General features: G+C 38.4%; 1 protein-coding gene across 1 annotated transcript in view; it reads right to left on the reverse strand.

Annotated features, from left to right (window-relative positions):
* Positions 1-15365, reverse strand: part of LOC120527907 (vomeronasal type-2 receptor 1) — a 38306-nt gene extending 22941 nt beyond the window's left edge. The window contains exons 1-4 of the mRNA XM_039751881.1: positions 15235-15365; positions 13371-13499; positions 13081-13272; positions 1596-1841 (exon numbers count right to left, since the gene is read on the reverse strand). Of these exons, the coding sequence (XP_039607815.1) occupies positions 1596-1841; positions 13081-13272; positions 13371-13499; positions 15235-15365 (698 nt within the window). The remainder of the gene's footprint in view (positions 1-1595; positions 1842-13080; positions 13273-13370; positions 13500-15234) is intronic.
* Between the last annotated feature and the right edge of the window lie 2696 nt (positions 15366-18061).

Raw genomic sequence — 18061 nt, forward strand, 5'->3', positions numbered from 1 at the left:
AATGGAATGCCCATCTGTTGTAGGCCACACTAACATGTATACCTTACCTGTATTCCTTCATAGAATTTAGAGTTGCCATTTAACCAAACCTGTACATCACTGGCATAATCCAGTGGAAACACGGGGAACATGAAAACTGTGCACAGTCAGTAATTAAATATTCAAAATCAAGTACCTGGAATGGGGTTTTAGCAATAGCAACCACTGAATCAATAATTTCAAGTTTAAAATTTTCAGTAAAATACTTTTTCTTTTTACATTATTTTCAAGGTGTGTGGGGAACAGAGATGCTATTAATCCATCATATTCATTTCTATTCATCTATTATTAGTACTCCTTTTGACAATTCAGGATTGTAGGAGGCAGAGCCCATCCCAAAATTATTCAATGCAAAGCAGAAGTGTGACATTAGATACAGAGTATCTGAATATGCAAATGATTGAAAACAAACATTGGTAGTGTTTCATAGCAGCCAAATAAATAAATCTAGAACCACCTACGCATTCATTAATGGTTAACCTTTAAAGGGTATTGCAAATACTTGTTATATACATTATTAACCACAGTTATTTGATATTACTAAAAAAAACTTTTACTGTAGATGAAGACACTTTATAAGCACATTAATTAGGTTGCGCTGTTCACACCAGGAATACCGGTAGCAGAAGAAATGTTTTTCCTTCGGCACCTTCATCCAATTGGTAACTGTTCACTTCTGTTAACCAATCAAAAGGCTTCTTGCGCAGTATTGTGTTAGGTCAAGAGCGCAGGTCTACAAAGCGTCAGCCTATTGCATTGCAGAAGGCAATGACTTGCGTCATCTGAACGGACAAAGCCACTCGGAGATCTGGTACACCCCATTAACTGTGTTCCCACAGTTCTGAACAACATTTCAGTAACTTTCTGGACATTTAAAAACTTTTTTCACATGCGCAGTTTTTCCCTAAAATATGTTTTTTTTTAATATATATTTTATTTTTTAACCCACCTATCAAATTCAGAGTGACAGAAGGCCACTCTTCATTTATTATTATTATTATTACTTTTTCTTAACATTAATGTATTTAAATAGGCCTTGCTCTTATTTTAAAACCCTTGAGTGTAAAAGATTTTTACACAAGAAAGACTAATACTAACTTTAAAAGTAAGTTTACATTGAGATACTGTTAAAGGCATTGTAGACAGATAGTATATGGTAAAGGACAACTGTAGCAACAGGTTTTCAAAACGACGTTAAACAAATAGCGTAGAAAATCTCTTGTTTTGATCACAGTCCACTTGTGAGGTTGAAGCCCGTCCCACTAGCCCCGATCGCAAGGCAGGAAACAATACTCATGCACAATACTCAAAATCACTCATGGGGTCAACGATTAACCTATAAAATTAACAAATCTATGAACAAATATTCGGAAACCCCAAATGAACCGATCTGCATGCGCCAGGCATTGCGCGATGTTAGGTCACTCAATTACGTTCGTGCACGTAAGATAAAAAGTAAACGGCACATCTGAAGAGGATCTGACATTTTAAGTTCACAGAAATGAAACGTGACCTTTTGTCGGCCAAGAGTTGAAAATATAACTTGAAATCCTCACCCCTCACAATCAGAAGACGTTGGCATTGAAGAGGTTGAATCGTTGGACGAAGCCAGTCGGTTATGTACGGGAAACATCCCTCCTAAAATAATGTCTTTGTTGTCTTTGTTTTTAAATCCGTTTAAATTGAACTTGGCCTTGAGTTTGCATGTTTGTTGTGCAGAAACGACAGTCAGCAACGGTGATACCGCTAGTAATCCGACGAGCAACCGCGCTTTCATGTCTGCTGTAGTTAAATCCATATTCCTATTGAAAAGGGGTTAGGATATGCATTAACAAAGCGTTTACGAGTCTAATGGGTGTTTTCATGAAAACCTGTTACCATACCTTAGAATGAAATCGGCTGCCGATCCCAAGGGTACGTGCAGTCGTGTTATTATTGCATAAGGCGCCTGGATGGCTTCTGCTCTATGCAGAATTACTAAAGAATGATATTACAGATGACAAAGGTGTTTTAAACCCCTAGTTTGTTTTATTTAATGTATTACGAAGTGTGGTTTTATTTATGTTCTTCAGATACTTGACTAATAAAGGCGTTATTAAAATAATTTTATTTTAAATGTGATTTTTTTTTGTCAGGTACCTTAAAGTATATTGTTATGTTTTTAACAAGACAATAAATAATGCGCTAGGGTCCCAATAACCGTAAAATGAGAAATTAAAATGGGTCTCTGCGTTAGTAACGCGTATGGCAGCAGCGTTTCGTGCTATTCTGATGTTTATTGCACCTTGAGAAGCCAAATTTAGCAAGAAACAGTGGAGCATCTGCCGCCTGGATGACAGGCATATCAACAAGTGGATGTTTGTAACAAAAGTGCGCAAGCTGTTTACCTGCCTGCAACTGTATCCGCGAGGTAATTAAAGAGCCCAGGGATTTGTCGCCGACTTAAATTAATTACACTACGAAAGCGCTTGCTCTGGGAGCAGATTCCAGGACATGCGCACGAATGTGCAACGTTACCACGTAAAATCAAGTGCATTAAAACTGTATTATTCGTTATTATTGGACATTAACTTTGATCAAATGATTACCTGCATATTTTTAATAATTACAGATTAAGATGAATTGTGATAGCGCTTAGGGTTCGTTCACAGATATAGATGTACAGTATAATAGCAGCACAGTGGCATACATTCACGTAAAGGGTGAGGAGGTGGGAGTGTCCCCTTATCACCCATCCATCCAACACCAGGAAGTAGCACAGTCCTGGACACGCACTTAAAACACATGCGAGGCCACTTAACCTGAAAGGCAAATCGTACGGGTGTGTGAGGAAAATCAGTATGTTATTAACTTTAAAACACACACAAACACGAAGGCAATGTGGAAACGTCATGCAAACAATGGTCAGGCTGAGATTTTTTTTATGAGAAAAACTGTGCACTGCGCCACCGTGCCGCCCTCCAACTAATCGCTTAGATCTGCATTTAAGCGTACCCAGCCTGAAGAAGTAAGTGTTAGCTACCGGCAAGCAGAGGCGTAAGAAAACATTGTATTGCAGTTTTTTTTGTTTAAAACCCTTAAACAAATGGTACAACACGTCAGTTCTGCAAACACTAAAGATAACGCTGTTCATCGCGTAAATGAATTTTGTCCCTCCATTGGGCAAATGTGTACAGGAGAACCACGTACTTTATTTAGTATGCAAAACACTAATGATTCACTGCTTATAACTACTTATATAGCGCCTTCTTCATGCTATATAGTGTGGCGATATATTGATGCAGTTCATTGTGTCAACGAGTAATATGATCCAATCAGACTTAGGTTTTGATACTTCATGACAATGGACTGACCGGACTCTTTATAATTGTCTGTTTATATGCATTTGTTATTGAACTCGCTTTTTCCACAATAGAGGCCGCTTATAGGCGGAGCGTCATCAGATAGCAAATTAAAGGAGGCAATAACCAGCACGTAAAGGTACATCAGCTCATCAGGGTCTAACACAGGATTGAAGGGGGGACACGCGAACACAGGAGGACTTGGAAATTGTACAGATAGTCAGGCCCGAATCGATCAGACCCGCCCAGGGTGAAAACAGATTGATCACTGCCACCCTAAATTAGTATTTCATTTAGAAAAGCCACATCCGCGTCATGTATTTTAGAAACCCTTAGAAATTAAAATAATTTAATGGCGACACGAAGCGCAGAGAATAAGAAAAGTTAACCTCCAAAGAATCTCTAGAACTTGAAAAGATGTAAAAAAAAAAAAAATCACGGTTTACTAAAGGCAAGGTTTAATAAATAACGCACTGCCTTATTTCTTACTTGTATAATATAATAAATCCTTCGACAGTATCAAAGCAGTTACAAAAACGCAGTTACAGAATGAGTTCTTTAATTGAACCTTTACGACTTGCACTCATTTTTACATCATCGCGCTGTTTAAAATGAGTCCGACTTCATTTCTCCCTTAGGTTCCTGGTAAATTAGAGGCAGCGCTTGCTGCTACCTGCCTTTGATTGTCAGTCACAGGTTCAACCAACACCTGCTCGCCTTTGCGCTCGAAAACAAGCTGGCAGGTGGCAGTGGGGATGATTCCTGTTCATGGTGATTAGCCTGATTTCCCAAGGCATTCAGAACGGATCAGCTAAAAGGTGACTAATTAAAAATCACGAGTGTTACATACGTTGCGAACTGTTACAGTATCTAGGTTGTTCCTCGTAAATAGGTGGTGTTAAGAGGATGAGAGTGAAAAACAGATCAGGTGCCCGTTGATGCCTTGCGCCCACTTATGCTGGGGCTGCTGCAACCCACGCGCCCCTGAACTGAATTACTCGAAAATGGATCAATGTAAGAAGACATGATATATCATTTTTCCCATCTGTTTATTTTTTCTTTCTCATCACATAAGGGAAAGGGGCTGGATGGACTGAAAACATGGCTACCGCTGGACACAGGTGCCTTCACGCCATTTAAAGTATCCGTTTAACCCAGGGGTCCTAAACCACTGTCTTGGAGGGCCGCAGTGGCTGCAGGTGTTCGTACTTAATTAGAAACCAATTCTTGTCAATAATTTAATTTCATGGCTTGTTAGTGCTTTAACTCTGCTTTGTCAGGTCATTCTCATATCCTATCTCATATTTTCTTCCCCTTTCTGACGATATCATCCAAATGATTTGAAGGCTAAAAATTTGAGTAATTCTCAGTCCTTCACTTTTTTCTCTTCACTTAGTATTTAAGTAAACCCAATAGTGCATGATAAATACACACAGGTGTAAATGGTAACAAGCTAAATGGAGAAATTCTGGTCTTTTTCTCTCTCATTTGCATGTTACTGCTAATAAAGAACAATTGAAAACCAAGACTACAGCTGTTTTAAACTAAAATACATAATAAGTGTTCAAAATCCTAACAAGTGAGTCAACTAAAGTGAAGCAGAAGTGTTACTTGAGCAATAAGTGCTTCTTATTAAGCAATTGGGATATTGGAGCAAAAACCTGCAGCCACTGCGGCCCTCCAGGATCATGATTGAGGACCCCTGCACCTAACATGAACTTGCACACTTATGCTACGTAGCCAGAACAAAAAAAAAATCACATGAACACGGAGAGAACAGATAAACTCTTAAAAACGGGTCTCTAATGGCAATTTATGGAGCATTACTGGGTTTTGTGGTTTCTTGTAGAACTATGACTTGACCAACCACCATTTCATTCTTTTAAGGGCCTCTTTGTATATTGAGTTGGTTCTTTGGGCATTGAAAAACACACACACACATATATTATATATAAAATCCTAAGCCTAAAAGTGCAACGATTTCATGTGACATTTTTTGTCACGCTATAAATCAGGCTTATTTTAAAACCTATATATATATATATATATGTTTGGTATCATTCTTTTCAGGATTTATCAAACATTAATGTGATGTTGTTAGATTTTCAGATTCTTATTCCATTTTTAAATTATAAACTATACAATATCAAGAACTCACGTCCTGCGAGACGAGACTTTGTGCCATGACATTTAACCAAGCCCGGGGCCGGAAATAAAAGACAAAGAGTAGATGAGAGAGACAGCTGCTGTACAGGCTTTTAAATGTTGGAAGGCATGGCAGCAGCAGCAAGAAGGCAGCTGATCAAGCAAAGAGGAGGTAAAAAACAAACAAACAAACAAACAGTGTTTCCATTGTATCACTTTTTATGAGGGGATTTCGGAGGAGCAACCGCATCCCCTTGGGATGCATTCAGCCACCCGCTTCACAAATCGAGTGGCAGAGACGCGAAATGGCTGGCACGTATTGTAGGCCGGGGGGTTGGCGCACGAAGCGAGAAAGGGGTAACCCCCTAGTATATATATAACTAACCAAAAAAAAAAGAGGAATCTTTCATGTTTGGCAGGATACCTAGCAGAACACAAACAGATTAAGAGAACCTGGCTGTGTTATTAGATGCTACAAGAGTCCTTTTAAAATCCCAAGATGTTGGCATTTCACTAATCTGTTACCAAGTTATTATGGTTATTTACTGTGTAGTGCCTGTCACAAATCTAAATAAATAAAGGTTCTTTCTGGGACCTTCATCTGGATGGGTCTTTTGGGAACCATAAATGGTTCCTCTATGCCATCTCTCTGAAGGCCTACTCTGGCACCTTTATTTTTAAGAGTATACATTCCTCAAACCCGAGGCCAGACTCCTGATCGAACACAACTGGTTGCTGTGGGGCAGCAGCACATCTTTAATAACTGAATCTTGCAGACCCGGGGTGCCATTTGTAGATGTAAGTGTGCATATTCACATAGGATCCTATTGTTATAATCTGGTTACAGTTTTTGTGATGCTGGCAATAATACTGGAAAAATGCTCATCTGTCAGATGGGACAATTACCATAAAATTCAAAGATGGATAAATCACAGATACCTGAAACTGCTCTCACTTTAAGATAAAGCAAAAACATTTTTGAGTGAGACGATTTCCACAACAAATTTAAAAGTTTGCATCGTAAAATGTCAATGGGCAGTGACAATAAATGGTAGGAACAACTGAAGGATGTCTAAACTGACCGGATTTGATTCCCATTTAGCTGGCCTCTAGCTCCCAGTGTCCTTAATTAGAAAAAATGTTCATAAGATAGGCATCATTTTATATTGCGACTTTCCATTATGAACATTATCCCGGAGTGTTTCATGGCTGTTAACATTAGAAAGTGGACCCTTAATTTATTAAGTAGTTTGTTGTGCCTGCAGATTTATGTAATAAGGTCCATGTTTAGGTACTCGGTTCCACTTGTTTATTTGTCAGTTCTATTGCACATTTGAACATTGTATATCATTATGCAACAAGGTGCCATAAACCAAATTGTGTGATTAACTGACTAAGTACCATCTTTCAAACTGTTTTTCCTAATTGCTTTCATTTTTTTTAATCAAACTTGTCCTTGTGTAGAAACTTTTTAAAAGTTTGCTACAAATGTGAGACATGTTCTGCAAGTTCTTTGTTAAATTTGACTGAACAGCCTTATCCTATTTCCTTCTGATCTGACAGGTTGCTATATCTGAGTTAATGTAACCAAGAAAGGGATCAAGTAGATGTGAGAATATATATTTTATGTGTTACCAAAAACTTTGCTCCAATCACATTTTTTCTCTCTGGTGTCATTGAAAAAAAAAAAAAATTCCATTTCCACCAGATTTTCTAAGTAGTGTCTCAAGAGTATGATTTGCTATTGAGCTTGAAGAAAAAATCTACTGGATTTATCAATTCCAACAGTTTAAAAGAATTTTTAGGATGGGATCAAATCAAGGCCTGGTTCTGCAATGCATGGCCTTTCCTCAGGCAGGTTTTATGTTTATTGGAGTGTCTAATTTAGAGAGGGTGGGTGAATGTGCCTGTATGTATTTCACTCCTATGATAACTCCACACCATTTGAGCCCATGAAGGTTCTTGCCTTGATACTTGATGCCAGAGTTGGCTCTAATTCAACTCGACCTTCGATTAGAATAAGGTTGGATCAAAAATTGATATACTTTAAACATAGGGTTCTGTGAATAAGATGGAGGTCATGAAGAAGCGGTTTTCTATTAGGGTGGCATGGTGGTGCAGTGGTTGGCAGTGTTGTCAGTTGGGCGCTTTTCACACCAAATTGGGCTTCTTTTCAAATACCGTTGTGGGTAAATTTAGGCTGTGGTGGTTTACGGGCTAGTTTTAAAAGCTGTATGCAAGTTTTTGGGCAATATTTCAACTTCATCAATGACGTCATATTGAACGGTTATTGTGTGACGTCTGAAAATAAATATGGACTTGTATTATTTCAAAGATATGTTTGATTGACTATATGCTAGTTATTGGTTACATCGAACACTGATAAAAATTTTGGAGTGTCTCATTTAATCGTATCGTCATCATGGGTAAGTGGTCAAAAAATGAGCAGCGGTAATGTGCAGAGTGGGAAAAATAAGCGTAATTTAAGGACTGAATTCAGAGAATTCTGCAAGTATTGTCGATGTGAAATTCGCATTCATTGGGGTGATTTGAAGTTGCATTGCGCAACTGAAAAGGGCCATCACAGCACAACACCTCATTCTATGGCTTGAATTTTGAGTATTTTTGACATTGGAGGTCAGCCCACGAAGCTTGTCATTGTTGACAGCTCAGTCAAGGTTACTGAACTGCGGTTAGCTGTACACTTCTACACTTCATCTACGAAAGACAATGACAGTGATGACCTCGATGCTTTAAATTTCTCCTAGTTGATAATATTTTAAAATGTATATCCTTTTCTAATATGCCTTTAATGTATTTCTTGTTAGCAGCTAAAATTGTCATACAGCCAGACAAAAAATGGTGTCTTGCACCTTGAATACCATGAACAATTCATTGTATTGTCTTTTTGTTTGTTCTGCATACACTATGTTTATTTATTAATCCTTTCCTTTTAGCGTGATTCTTTTTTTCTGGCATTTGCATTACTGTACCTCTGACAATGTTCCTGCATGTCACTATGCTGCATCACTGGCTGTGACTGATATTATAGTTAAGGAAACAAATTTTAGCAGTTTGCATGTAAAATGTCACAATTATCTTCAGATGTAAAACATTCCAGTAGTGGAAAAATGATGACTTTTGATCATATTTCTGTTATATTGTCCAATTTAACTTTTTTGGGCTAGTTTTGGGCTACATTTTGGCCGAAGCCTGGCGAGAAAAATGCAGACCCTCTGGTAAAGGTGGTGGTTGGGCTGCTGCTTTGCAGTAAGGAGACCATGCTTTGCTGCCTGGGTTCTCCCCATGTCTGTCTGGGTTCTCAGCCCACAGAGGAAAGGGACTCAGAAATCATATTTTGTTCAGTGGCCCAAGCTCACAAACATAGTGCAGGATGGAGTTGTCAACTGACCAGTAAATTGAAAGCTCCATCCAATCATTTAGCTCCTGTTAGATTAGCGTAAAACATGTGCAGGGCTGCCACCACTACATTGACTTATTGGTCAATTTCATACTTATCTCCAAAATTGGACAAGATGCCACGACATGTGAATTACTCCACTACTAGCAGCTGCTACTTGCGTAGTTGAAAGGATTAAGTCAATCTCTTCCAGGAGAGGATAGATTTGGTGGGGATGACATCCTCACCATATTAGATTCAGTTATAAAAATTTTCACAAGCACACTGTGGATCAAAGTCTGTTGGTACCATGAATAGAATACCAAAAGCAGAGGATGGTACCTTTAGTCTCCCAAACTGGATACTCTTCAGCCCCAGCTGCACTTCAATATGTTGTGTGTGACAATCACAAGCAAGACAGGGCACAAGATGTACCTTTGTCGGAGTACAATGACTACATTTAATGAACTTAACTAAATACCAAGTACAGTACATGATCAATGATTCCACAAGTACACAAAAAGCTCAGATAAGTGCAAAGAAAAATGCGGATCTGCGGTAAAAACAAAATTCACATTCCTCCTCATGAATTTGACATTCAATTATCACATTATGTTTCTGTTCCAGTAATCAGCATGGGTTTTTACAGAGAGACTAAAGCGTGGTACTCAAAACACACCCTTTTCTCCTTTATAAAAATGGATACTTCTATCCCAGTCTACAAACCCGAGGCATAGTACACTCCTTCAATTCAAATAAGAAGATACATGTTAGCAAAATCACTACACCGATATCAGGTTGTTCAGCATTTCCTGTCAGATCTCATCCACCTTTGCAGTCTTGCCGCTATGAAGCTTTTGAATCCCCACAACTGCCTCGGTTAGAATGGTGGGTTCAGTAATAACCAGTTTTTCTGGCGCTGCCTCCAAGGAAAGCTTACCCAATGGGCTTAGGTGTTACTTAAAATTATCCTTCCACCTAAAAATGATATTCCCCAATGGAGTACAGTGTTTTCACGTGTTTGCTGAGACTAGTCAGGGTGATGTCCCACCTACCAATTTCTACACACTACACAATTTTTCAGTTCCAGACTTTATTAACGTAATCTTCGAGTTAGAGACAGTTGTGGGCCTATACCTTGACCTTCAATGAGTTCGACCCAACTCAGTCCATCAATTGGCAACTAGACCTGATTTTGTCTTAATTCATAGGGGTAGGTTTGTGTGTCTTCAGGAGCTGACAATCAATGAGAACTCACTTGGAAGTACAATACATATAATGTAGCTATGAAGAATAAGGAACACAAATAGAGAGGCTCATCTATCTAATGTTTCATGTTTTATGTACCGTGACAGAATGGAAAAAAAAGAAGAAAGGAGCACAGTATGTGGCTGAACTTGCTACCTGACAGAATTCGTTACAAATATGGCAAGTTATTGACTGTGAGAGAAAAGGGCATCCTTGTGATACTATGACAATGTGAAACAAAGCCAGAAAGTCATCACAGAGACATCTAATTTCAAGTTGTGTAGTCCGACCTCCTCGGGCAACAATGTAAGCATCAACAGTCATTAAATTTGATATCCCCTTTGACTAGAAGTTGTGTAATCAGACATTGGCTTAATTTGCTGGTTTGTGCACTTCAAGACCATCTAAGAGTCTTTCTCCATGCCTTCACCAAATTTCATCTAAACATAGGCTTTTTCCCTAAAGGCCTCCATTTGTGGCTTTTGCTTATTCTGTTAAATTTAGAGACAATATCCCTCTTAAATTAAAAGCAGCATGGAAAGGTTCTTTCTTTAATGTGATGGCATTCCTTACTGTTGGGGTCATAACAGGCAACTGTTTTTTTATATATAAACATAACACATTGCAACTCTCTTCACTACTTACAGTATGACTTGAACAAGATTCATTCATTATCCGTTCTTTTGACCTCTTCTGGAAGGAATAAAGTCATTCAGAACAGAGTCATCCTTTACAGTAGTCTTTCCTAAGCACACACTTAATATCCATTTGGGTTTTCTGGGTCTGAATTGCCTCAACGTCAAATAGATGTCTGTTCAACATCTTCCCAGCTTCGGATCAGATGACAGCAGTACATAATCTGTCATTGACCTTTGGCTCAAGGTACTCTGGCATCAGGAAAACGAAGAAGTTTTCAAAGAGGAGAGGAGTCACTTGCAATATTCTTCTCAGGAAGACGAATGAAGATACTGTAAACTAAGCTTCAACATAATTTATTAAACAGTTCTTTAAAAAAAAGTATACAAAGAAATCATGCAACCGGAAGAATTTATCTTGTGACCACAGACCATGAAAAAGGTCATAAATAATATTTTACAATACGAAAAATGTGAGTTGCTAATTACACAACAATGGCTTCAGTTAACAAAACACTACTTCCTTACATGTCCATTATTGCTTCAGCTGTGTCCTCAATTCCGTTACTTCTTGCCCTCATTCCGATTTGTCACAAGCTTTTTTTATTGTGTAACCGTAATTATAACTTTTAAAGAAATGCTTCCAAGTTTAACACTATACATTTGTTAATATTGTTTAGCTGGTTGTAAAAACCTTAATTCTTTAGTTTATTTATTTCCAACAAATATTAGCATAAGATACACAGGCACAATAGCCCCAAAATCTGAAACTATACTAAAGAAAAACACCTTCATATAAGCAATCTTGAACATAGTGTTCATTATGGACAATTCACGATTAGCTTAGAAATCCAAGAATGATTCACTACTCACATTCAGATCAGGCAAGTGATATCCCTACCAAATCATGGGTGCTTCTCTCAGAGTAGAACTGAGACTATCTTGGATGAGTAAGACTGTCTCCAAAGCAAATGCTGTGTATAAAACGATAGTCCAACTATATCTAGCCTGTATTTCTCAACCTTCTTCTTGTCCCTTGCCCCCAATTAAGCTAGGTTTCATGCTCCAAAAGCCACACTTCAATGCTACGTATTACTGTATGGGTCACCGTGACTGGCATTACAGTCAATACTCCGGCTTCACCGTGAGAGTAATGAGTGACCATGAAAGCTCCACACATTGTCCACAGTGGGCTTTGTGGGGCACTGGCAAACACTAGAGGACTCAAGCTCAATGATGTGAGGTCCAGGTGCGGACGTATAGGTTTATTGACAACTATCATAAGTGTGGAATTTGCAATTACACTTTTCCCTTTAGACCAATCAGGAGCAAATATTTCCAGACAACACAGCTCAATGGCTCATTTTGTACATAATGCCCAAGATCTGCCCTAAACACATGGAAGTCACCATCCTGAAGTAAATGGGAAGACTTGCAATAAATGCCTTATGTTATTTATAGTGTGGTATTAAACATTTTCGAGAGAATCAATCCATAATATCTTGTATTGTAGTCATTCTTTTCAATATGACATCCTACAAACTTTTCTTAAGAGCTTTACCATAAAAAATGTATTATTGCTCTATGACCACTAGATGTCAGATCAGTGACATTAACTTAAATGGAAATGCTCAAACTGCTTTCTTTTAAAAGATGAAGTTCAGGGAAATGGTTTTAAATATTAAAATGTTTAATTTGTTTTTATTGATGTTAAAAAAGAAAGTGTGACAACACAGAGTATAAATCTGCTCCAAAACAATAAGCACAGGTAACTGGGCAAATTGCTAACGTCTCTTTACCAGCATTTGTATACAAACTCACGCATATACATGCATACCTATAAATATATAGTATACAGTATATACACACATATACTTACATACCTATACATATACAGTATACATTACCGGTCAAAGGTTTTACAACACTTCAGATTTTTCATTTTTTTATGGAAATTCATGCAGTTTAAGGTCCTAATGTATCATGAAATCAAGGCACTGAACAAATAAACAAAGTCAAAGAATCATTGAGTATGCAAAATTGTATTCATATTTTTGATTCATCAAAGTAGCCACTTTTATCCGATATAAGACACAGATGGTATTCTTTCTATAAGAGAAATCAAACATTGGTCAGAAACATCTTCCCAACACTGTTGCAGAGGTTCCCATAAATGTGTTGCACTTGTAGGTTGCTTTCCAGTACATTCCAAACTAACTTGGGGGGTTCACATCTGGAGACTGTGCTGGCCAGTCCATGTTTTGAAGTGTACCTTCTTGTTCTTTTCTTTAAACACAGTTCTGAAATAAGTTGGAAGTTATGTTTTGGGTCATCATCTTGCTGTAGGATGAACCCCTGACCTACCAGATGCAGACCAGAAGGTATTGCATGGAGCTGCAAAATGCTGTGGTAACTCTTTTGATTAAGAATGACAGTCACTTTGTGCAAGTCACCAACTCTTCCGCTAGCAAAAGAACCCAAGACAATTACACTTCCTGTTTTACAGCTGGTGTCGCACACTAAGAAATCATTCTTTTTATCAACTTGTTGGCATACAAATACCTTCCAGGATGAACTGAAGATTTCAAATTTTGATTCATTGGTCCATATGACTTTCTTCCAGTCCACAGCTGGTATTTCATGTCCCAGGCATGCCCAAGTTTCTTATTTTGTCCTTTCTTACTGTCAAACCTGCAGCACAAAGTTTCGTCTTTAAAGCACAAAACTTTTTTTTTTTAAATCGACCACTATAGAGCTGTGCCTGAACCTGCTGTTCTGTGAGGTGCCTATCACACAGGCTGGTGACCTTCAGAAACTTGTCTTCTGATTGGGTTGTGACTTTGGGTCTGCCAGCTCTCTTCCCATCAGTTTCTTCTAGTTTCCAACTGGCTTTGGAGTTTGTAGGACACCATACTCGCTGACACTTTGATTTTTTTTTTGCAGTTCTCTAAATGAAAGGCTTAAACTTCAAACTGTAATAATGATCTGTCCCATTTCATATGTTGATTTGCATTTTCTAAACATTATCACTGGTATTTATAACTTTCAAAAGTGCAATATTGTCCAAGTAGTACTTTAGAAGGTGTAGTAAGTAGTACACAGTCTGTTCCAACTCTGCTTTAAGACAGAGAGTTTTTAAGTAATCAACAGAAGTTGGGACTCCTGTGCAAATTGTTTGCTTCAATTTGCAAGGCTTAATTTACTTTATTTTCTGTGGAACATCTGTAGGTTGTAACATATTAGTTGTTCCCTGATGAAGGCCCATTTGTAATATTTTAAAATTTCCTTTTTGTTTTTTTTAGTTTTTGTTAACCTAACCTTAAATTTTAAACTCTGGCAGTTTACTACTTACCTATTCACCATTATAGGTCATTCGTTTTAATTCAGCTGACTAAATATGAAGAAAACCTAAGGTATTCACATATACGGTGGCCAATTGGTGTAGAATTTAAATCAAATTGCAGAAGCACTAACTGAGGTTCCTCTAACTGCGGCCAAAGAGTCTTGACCTTGAAGCAAGCTTTATCTAAGTGCAACTGCCAGTCAAACAGAAGTCAGCATCTATTATAAAGTTGAGAAAAGGGAACTATCAGATATGTTGTTGTTTTTTCTGTTGAAATTGAGAAAATATTTAACTAACATTAGCCTGCTCAAAGTTTGAAAATGTAGAACTATTTGTGTGCTTTATACAAACAGTTCTCACTTTGTGGTTTTCTTTCCACTTCCTCTTAAGTATGCACCGGTATACACATGACAGCAGACAAACTGACATGTTTATTGTATCACAGTCCTTTAAACCTAAATAATAAAAAAAATAACACAGTACTCTCAAAACTGTTTAAACCAACCCACCCAGGCAACACACAGCACTGGACCATAAAAAGATCTACACAGACACAGGGAGGATGTTTGAAGTCCACATGGAGAACAGCTGGACACGGGATTCAAATCCAGGATACTTTATTTATGATGCAGCAACACTAATCACTATAGTTCCATACTGCTTTAATGAAAAAAATATCGATTTGCATAATGTAAATTATGGTAAAACACACATGTTAGCAAAAAAAATTGACAAATGGAAAACTGATACCCTACCTTTCTGAAAGCGCTCTGGACTGGAATTCACTTCTAAGTTGACAAAAACAAAAATATAGCAGCCAGCATCGTTCCTTGAAAACAGAAGTGACAGAAAGCTAAAAGCTGCTATGTTCTACATGCAGCCCAGATCAAAAAAATTAAAAAATGACAGTTAAAACTGTGGAAAAATCATCTTAGGTTACTCCATTACATTACCCTCCATCTACAAAGCACATAAGTATATTATTATCAATAAATACTATCATAAGTTTGCAGGTGACACCACTGTAATGGGCCTACGGAGATGAGGTCCACAGACTGACAAAGAGGTGCTCAATGAACTTACCACTGAACACCACGAAAACCAAGGAACTCATTCTGGACCTCAGAAAGCACAGCACAGAAATTGTTCCTTTCTACATCCATGGAGACCATGTGGAAAGGGTGCACACCTTCAAAATTCATGGGAACCAACATCTCAGGGAACTCTTCCTGGGTCTGAAAACACCACAGCAATGGTCAAAAAAGTGCAACACAGAGTGCACTTTCCGAGAGTGCTCAGGAAAAACCACTTGAAGCAAAAACTATTGTTGGCCTTTCATCGTTCAACCATTAAGAGCATCCTGGCATACCGTTAACAGTGTGGTATGCCAGATGCACAGAAACAGACACAAAGGCTCTTCATAGAGTCATAAATGCAGCACAAAAAAAAATCACAGGCTGCTATCTACCCTCCCTGGAAGCCTGGAAGACATTGCCTGCTCCTGCTATCTCAGCAGAGCCACAAATTCACAAATTTCTTCACACCCTGTTCACCACCTGTTTAAACTGTTAACTTCTGGTCAGCGTTATAGATCTTTGAAAACACGGACCAACAGATTCAAAAACAGTGTCCTTCCAATGGCAATAAATACACTGAACAAAAATAAGCAAATTAAGGTGGTTTAAATAATCATGAAAAAGTACTAAGTAGTTGCAACACGAAAACTAACTTTATCAGATTTAACGCGAAAAGATGCGGAAGAAAGAAGAGAAGCTCAGGAAGCAGCAAGCGTATCAACCTCTGAGCAGACAAATGCTAAACGTACAGAGAAAGAGGATGAAAACTAGGAATGCTCAAGTCAAGTGTATTCACTGCACGTTATCGTGCAGTACGCCGTTACTGTTGTATATATATATTTATTGTGGATGATCAGCCCGGATATAGACAGACACTGGGACACACAATGTCCAAAACACACACACACGTTTATTAACATTCTTCTCCTGCACAGCACACAGTGCACAAATCACCAGTAATAAGGCTCAGTCACTTTTCTTCTTCTCTCTTTTCTTTCTCATATATATAACACATACAGTGCATCTGGAAAGTATTCACAGCGCATCACTTTTTTGTTATGTTACAGCCTTATTCCAAAATGGATTAAATTCAGGTTATTCCTCAGAATTCTACACACAACACTCCATAATGACAACATGAAAAAAGTTTACTTGAGATTTTTGCAAATTTATAAAAAATAAAAAAAACTGAGAAAGCACATGTACATAAGTATTCACAGCCTTTGCCATGATGCTCAAAATTGAGCTCAGGTGCATCCTGTTTCCCCTGATCATCCTTGAGATGTTTCTGCAGCTTAATTGGAGTCCACCTGTGGTAAATTCAGTTGATTGGACATGATTTGGAAAGGCACACACCTGTCTATATAAGGACCCACAGTTGACAGTTCATGTCAGAGCACAAACCAAGCATGATGTCAAAGGAATTGTCTGTAGACCTCCAAGACAGGATTGTCTCGAGGCACAAATCAGGGGAAGGTTACAGAAACATTTCTGCTGCTTTGAAGGTCCCATTGAGCACAGTGGCCTCCATCATCCATAAGTGGAAGAAGTTCGAAACCACCAGGACTCTTCCTAGAGCTGACCGGCCATCTAAACTGAGCGATTGGGGGAGAAGGGCCTTAGTCAGGGAGGTGACCAAGAACCCGATGGTCACTCTGTCAGAGTTCCAGAGGTCCTCTGTGGAGAGAGGAGAACCTTCCAGAAGGACAACCATCTCTGCAGCAATCCACCAATCAGGCCTGTATGGTAGAGTGGCCAGACGGAAGCCACACCTTATTAAAAGGCACATGGCAGCCCACCTGGAGTTTGCCAAAAGGCACCTGAAGGACTCTTTGGTCTGATGAGACAAAGATTGAACTCTTTAGTGTGAATACCAGGTGTCACGTTTGCCAGGCACCGCTCATCACCAGGCCAATACCATCCCTACAGTGAAGAATGGTGGTGGCAGCATCATGCTGTGGGGATGTTTTTCAGCAGCAGAAACTGGGAGACTAGTCAGGATAAAGGGAAAGATGACTGCAGCAATGTACAGACATATCCTGGATTAAAACCTACTCCAGAGCGTTCTTGACCTAAGACTGGGGTGACGGTTCATCTTTCAGTAGGACAACAACCCAAAGCACACAGCCAGGATATCAAAGGAGTGGCATCAGGACAACTCTGTGAATGTCATTGAGTGGCCCAGACAGAGCCCAGACTTGAATCTGATTGAACATCTCTGGAGAGATCTTAAAATGGCTGCACACCGACACTTCCCATCCAACCTGATGGAGCTTGAGAGGTGCTGCAAAGAGGAATGGGCAAAACTGGCCAAGGATAGGTGTGCCAAGCTTGTGGCATCATATTCAAAAAGACTTGAGGCTGTAATTGCTGCCAAAGGTGCATCGACAAAGTATTGAGCTTAGGCTGTGAATTATGTACATGTGATTTCTCAGTTTATTTATTTTTAACAAATTTGCAAAAACCTCAAGTAAACTTTATTCACATTGTCATTATGGGGTGTTGTGTGTAGAATTCTGAGGAAAAAAAATGAATTTAATCCATTTTGGAATAAGGTTGTAACATGTGGAAAAAGTGATGCGCTGTGAATACTTTCCAGATGCACTGTATATACACACACACACACACACACACACACACACACACACATATATATACATATATATACACATATACATACATACATATATATATACACATATATATATATACACACATATACATATATTATATATATACACATATACATATACATATATATACATATATATATATATACATATATATATACACATATATATATATAAACATACATATACATATACATATACATA

Source organism: Polypterus senegalus, chromosome 1 (assembly GCF_016835505.1).
Source record: "Polypterus senegalus isolate Bchr_013 chromosome 1, ASM1683550v1, whole genome shotgun sequence".
Lineage (NCBI taxonomy): Eukaryota > Metazoa > Chordata > Cladistia > Polypteriformes > Polypteridae > Polypterus > Polypterus senegalus.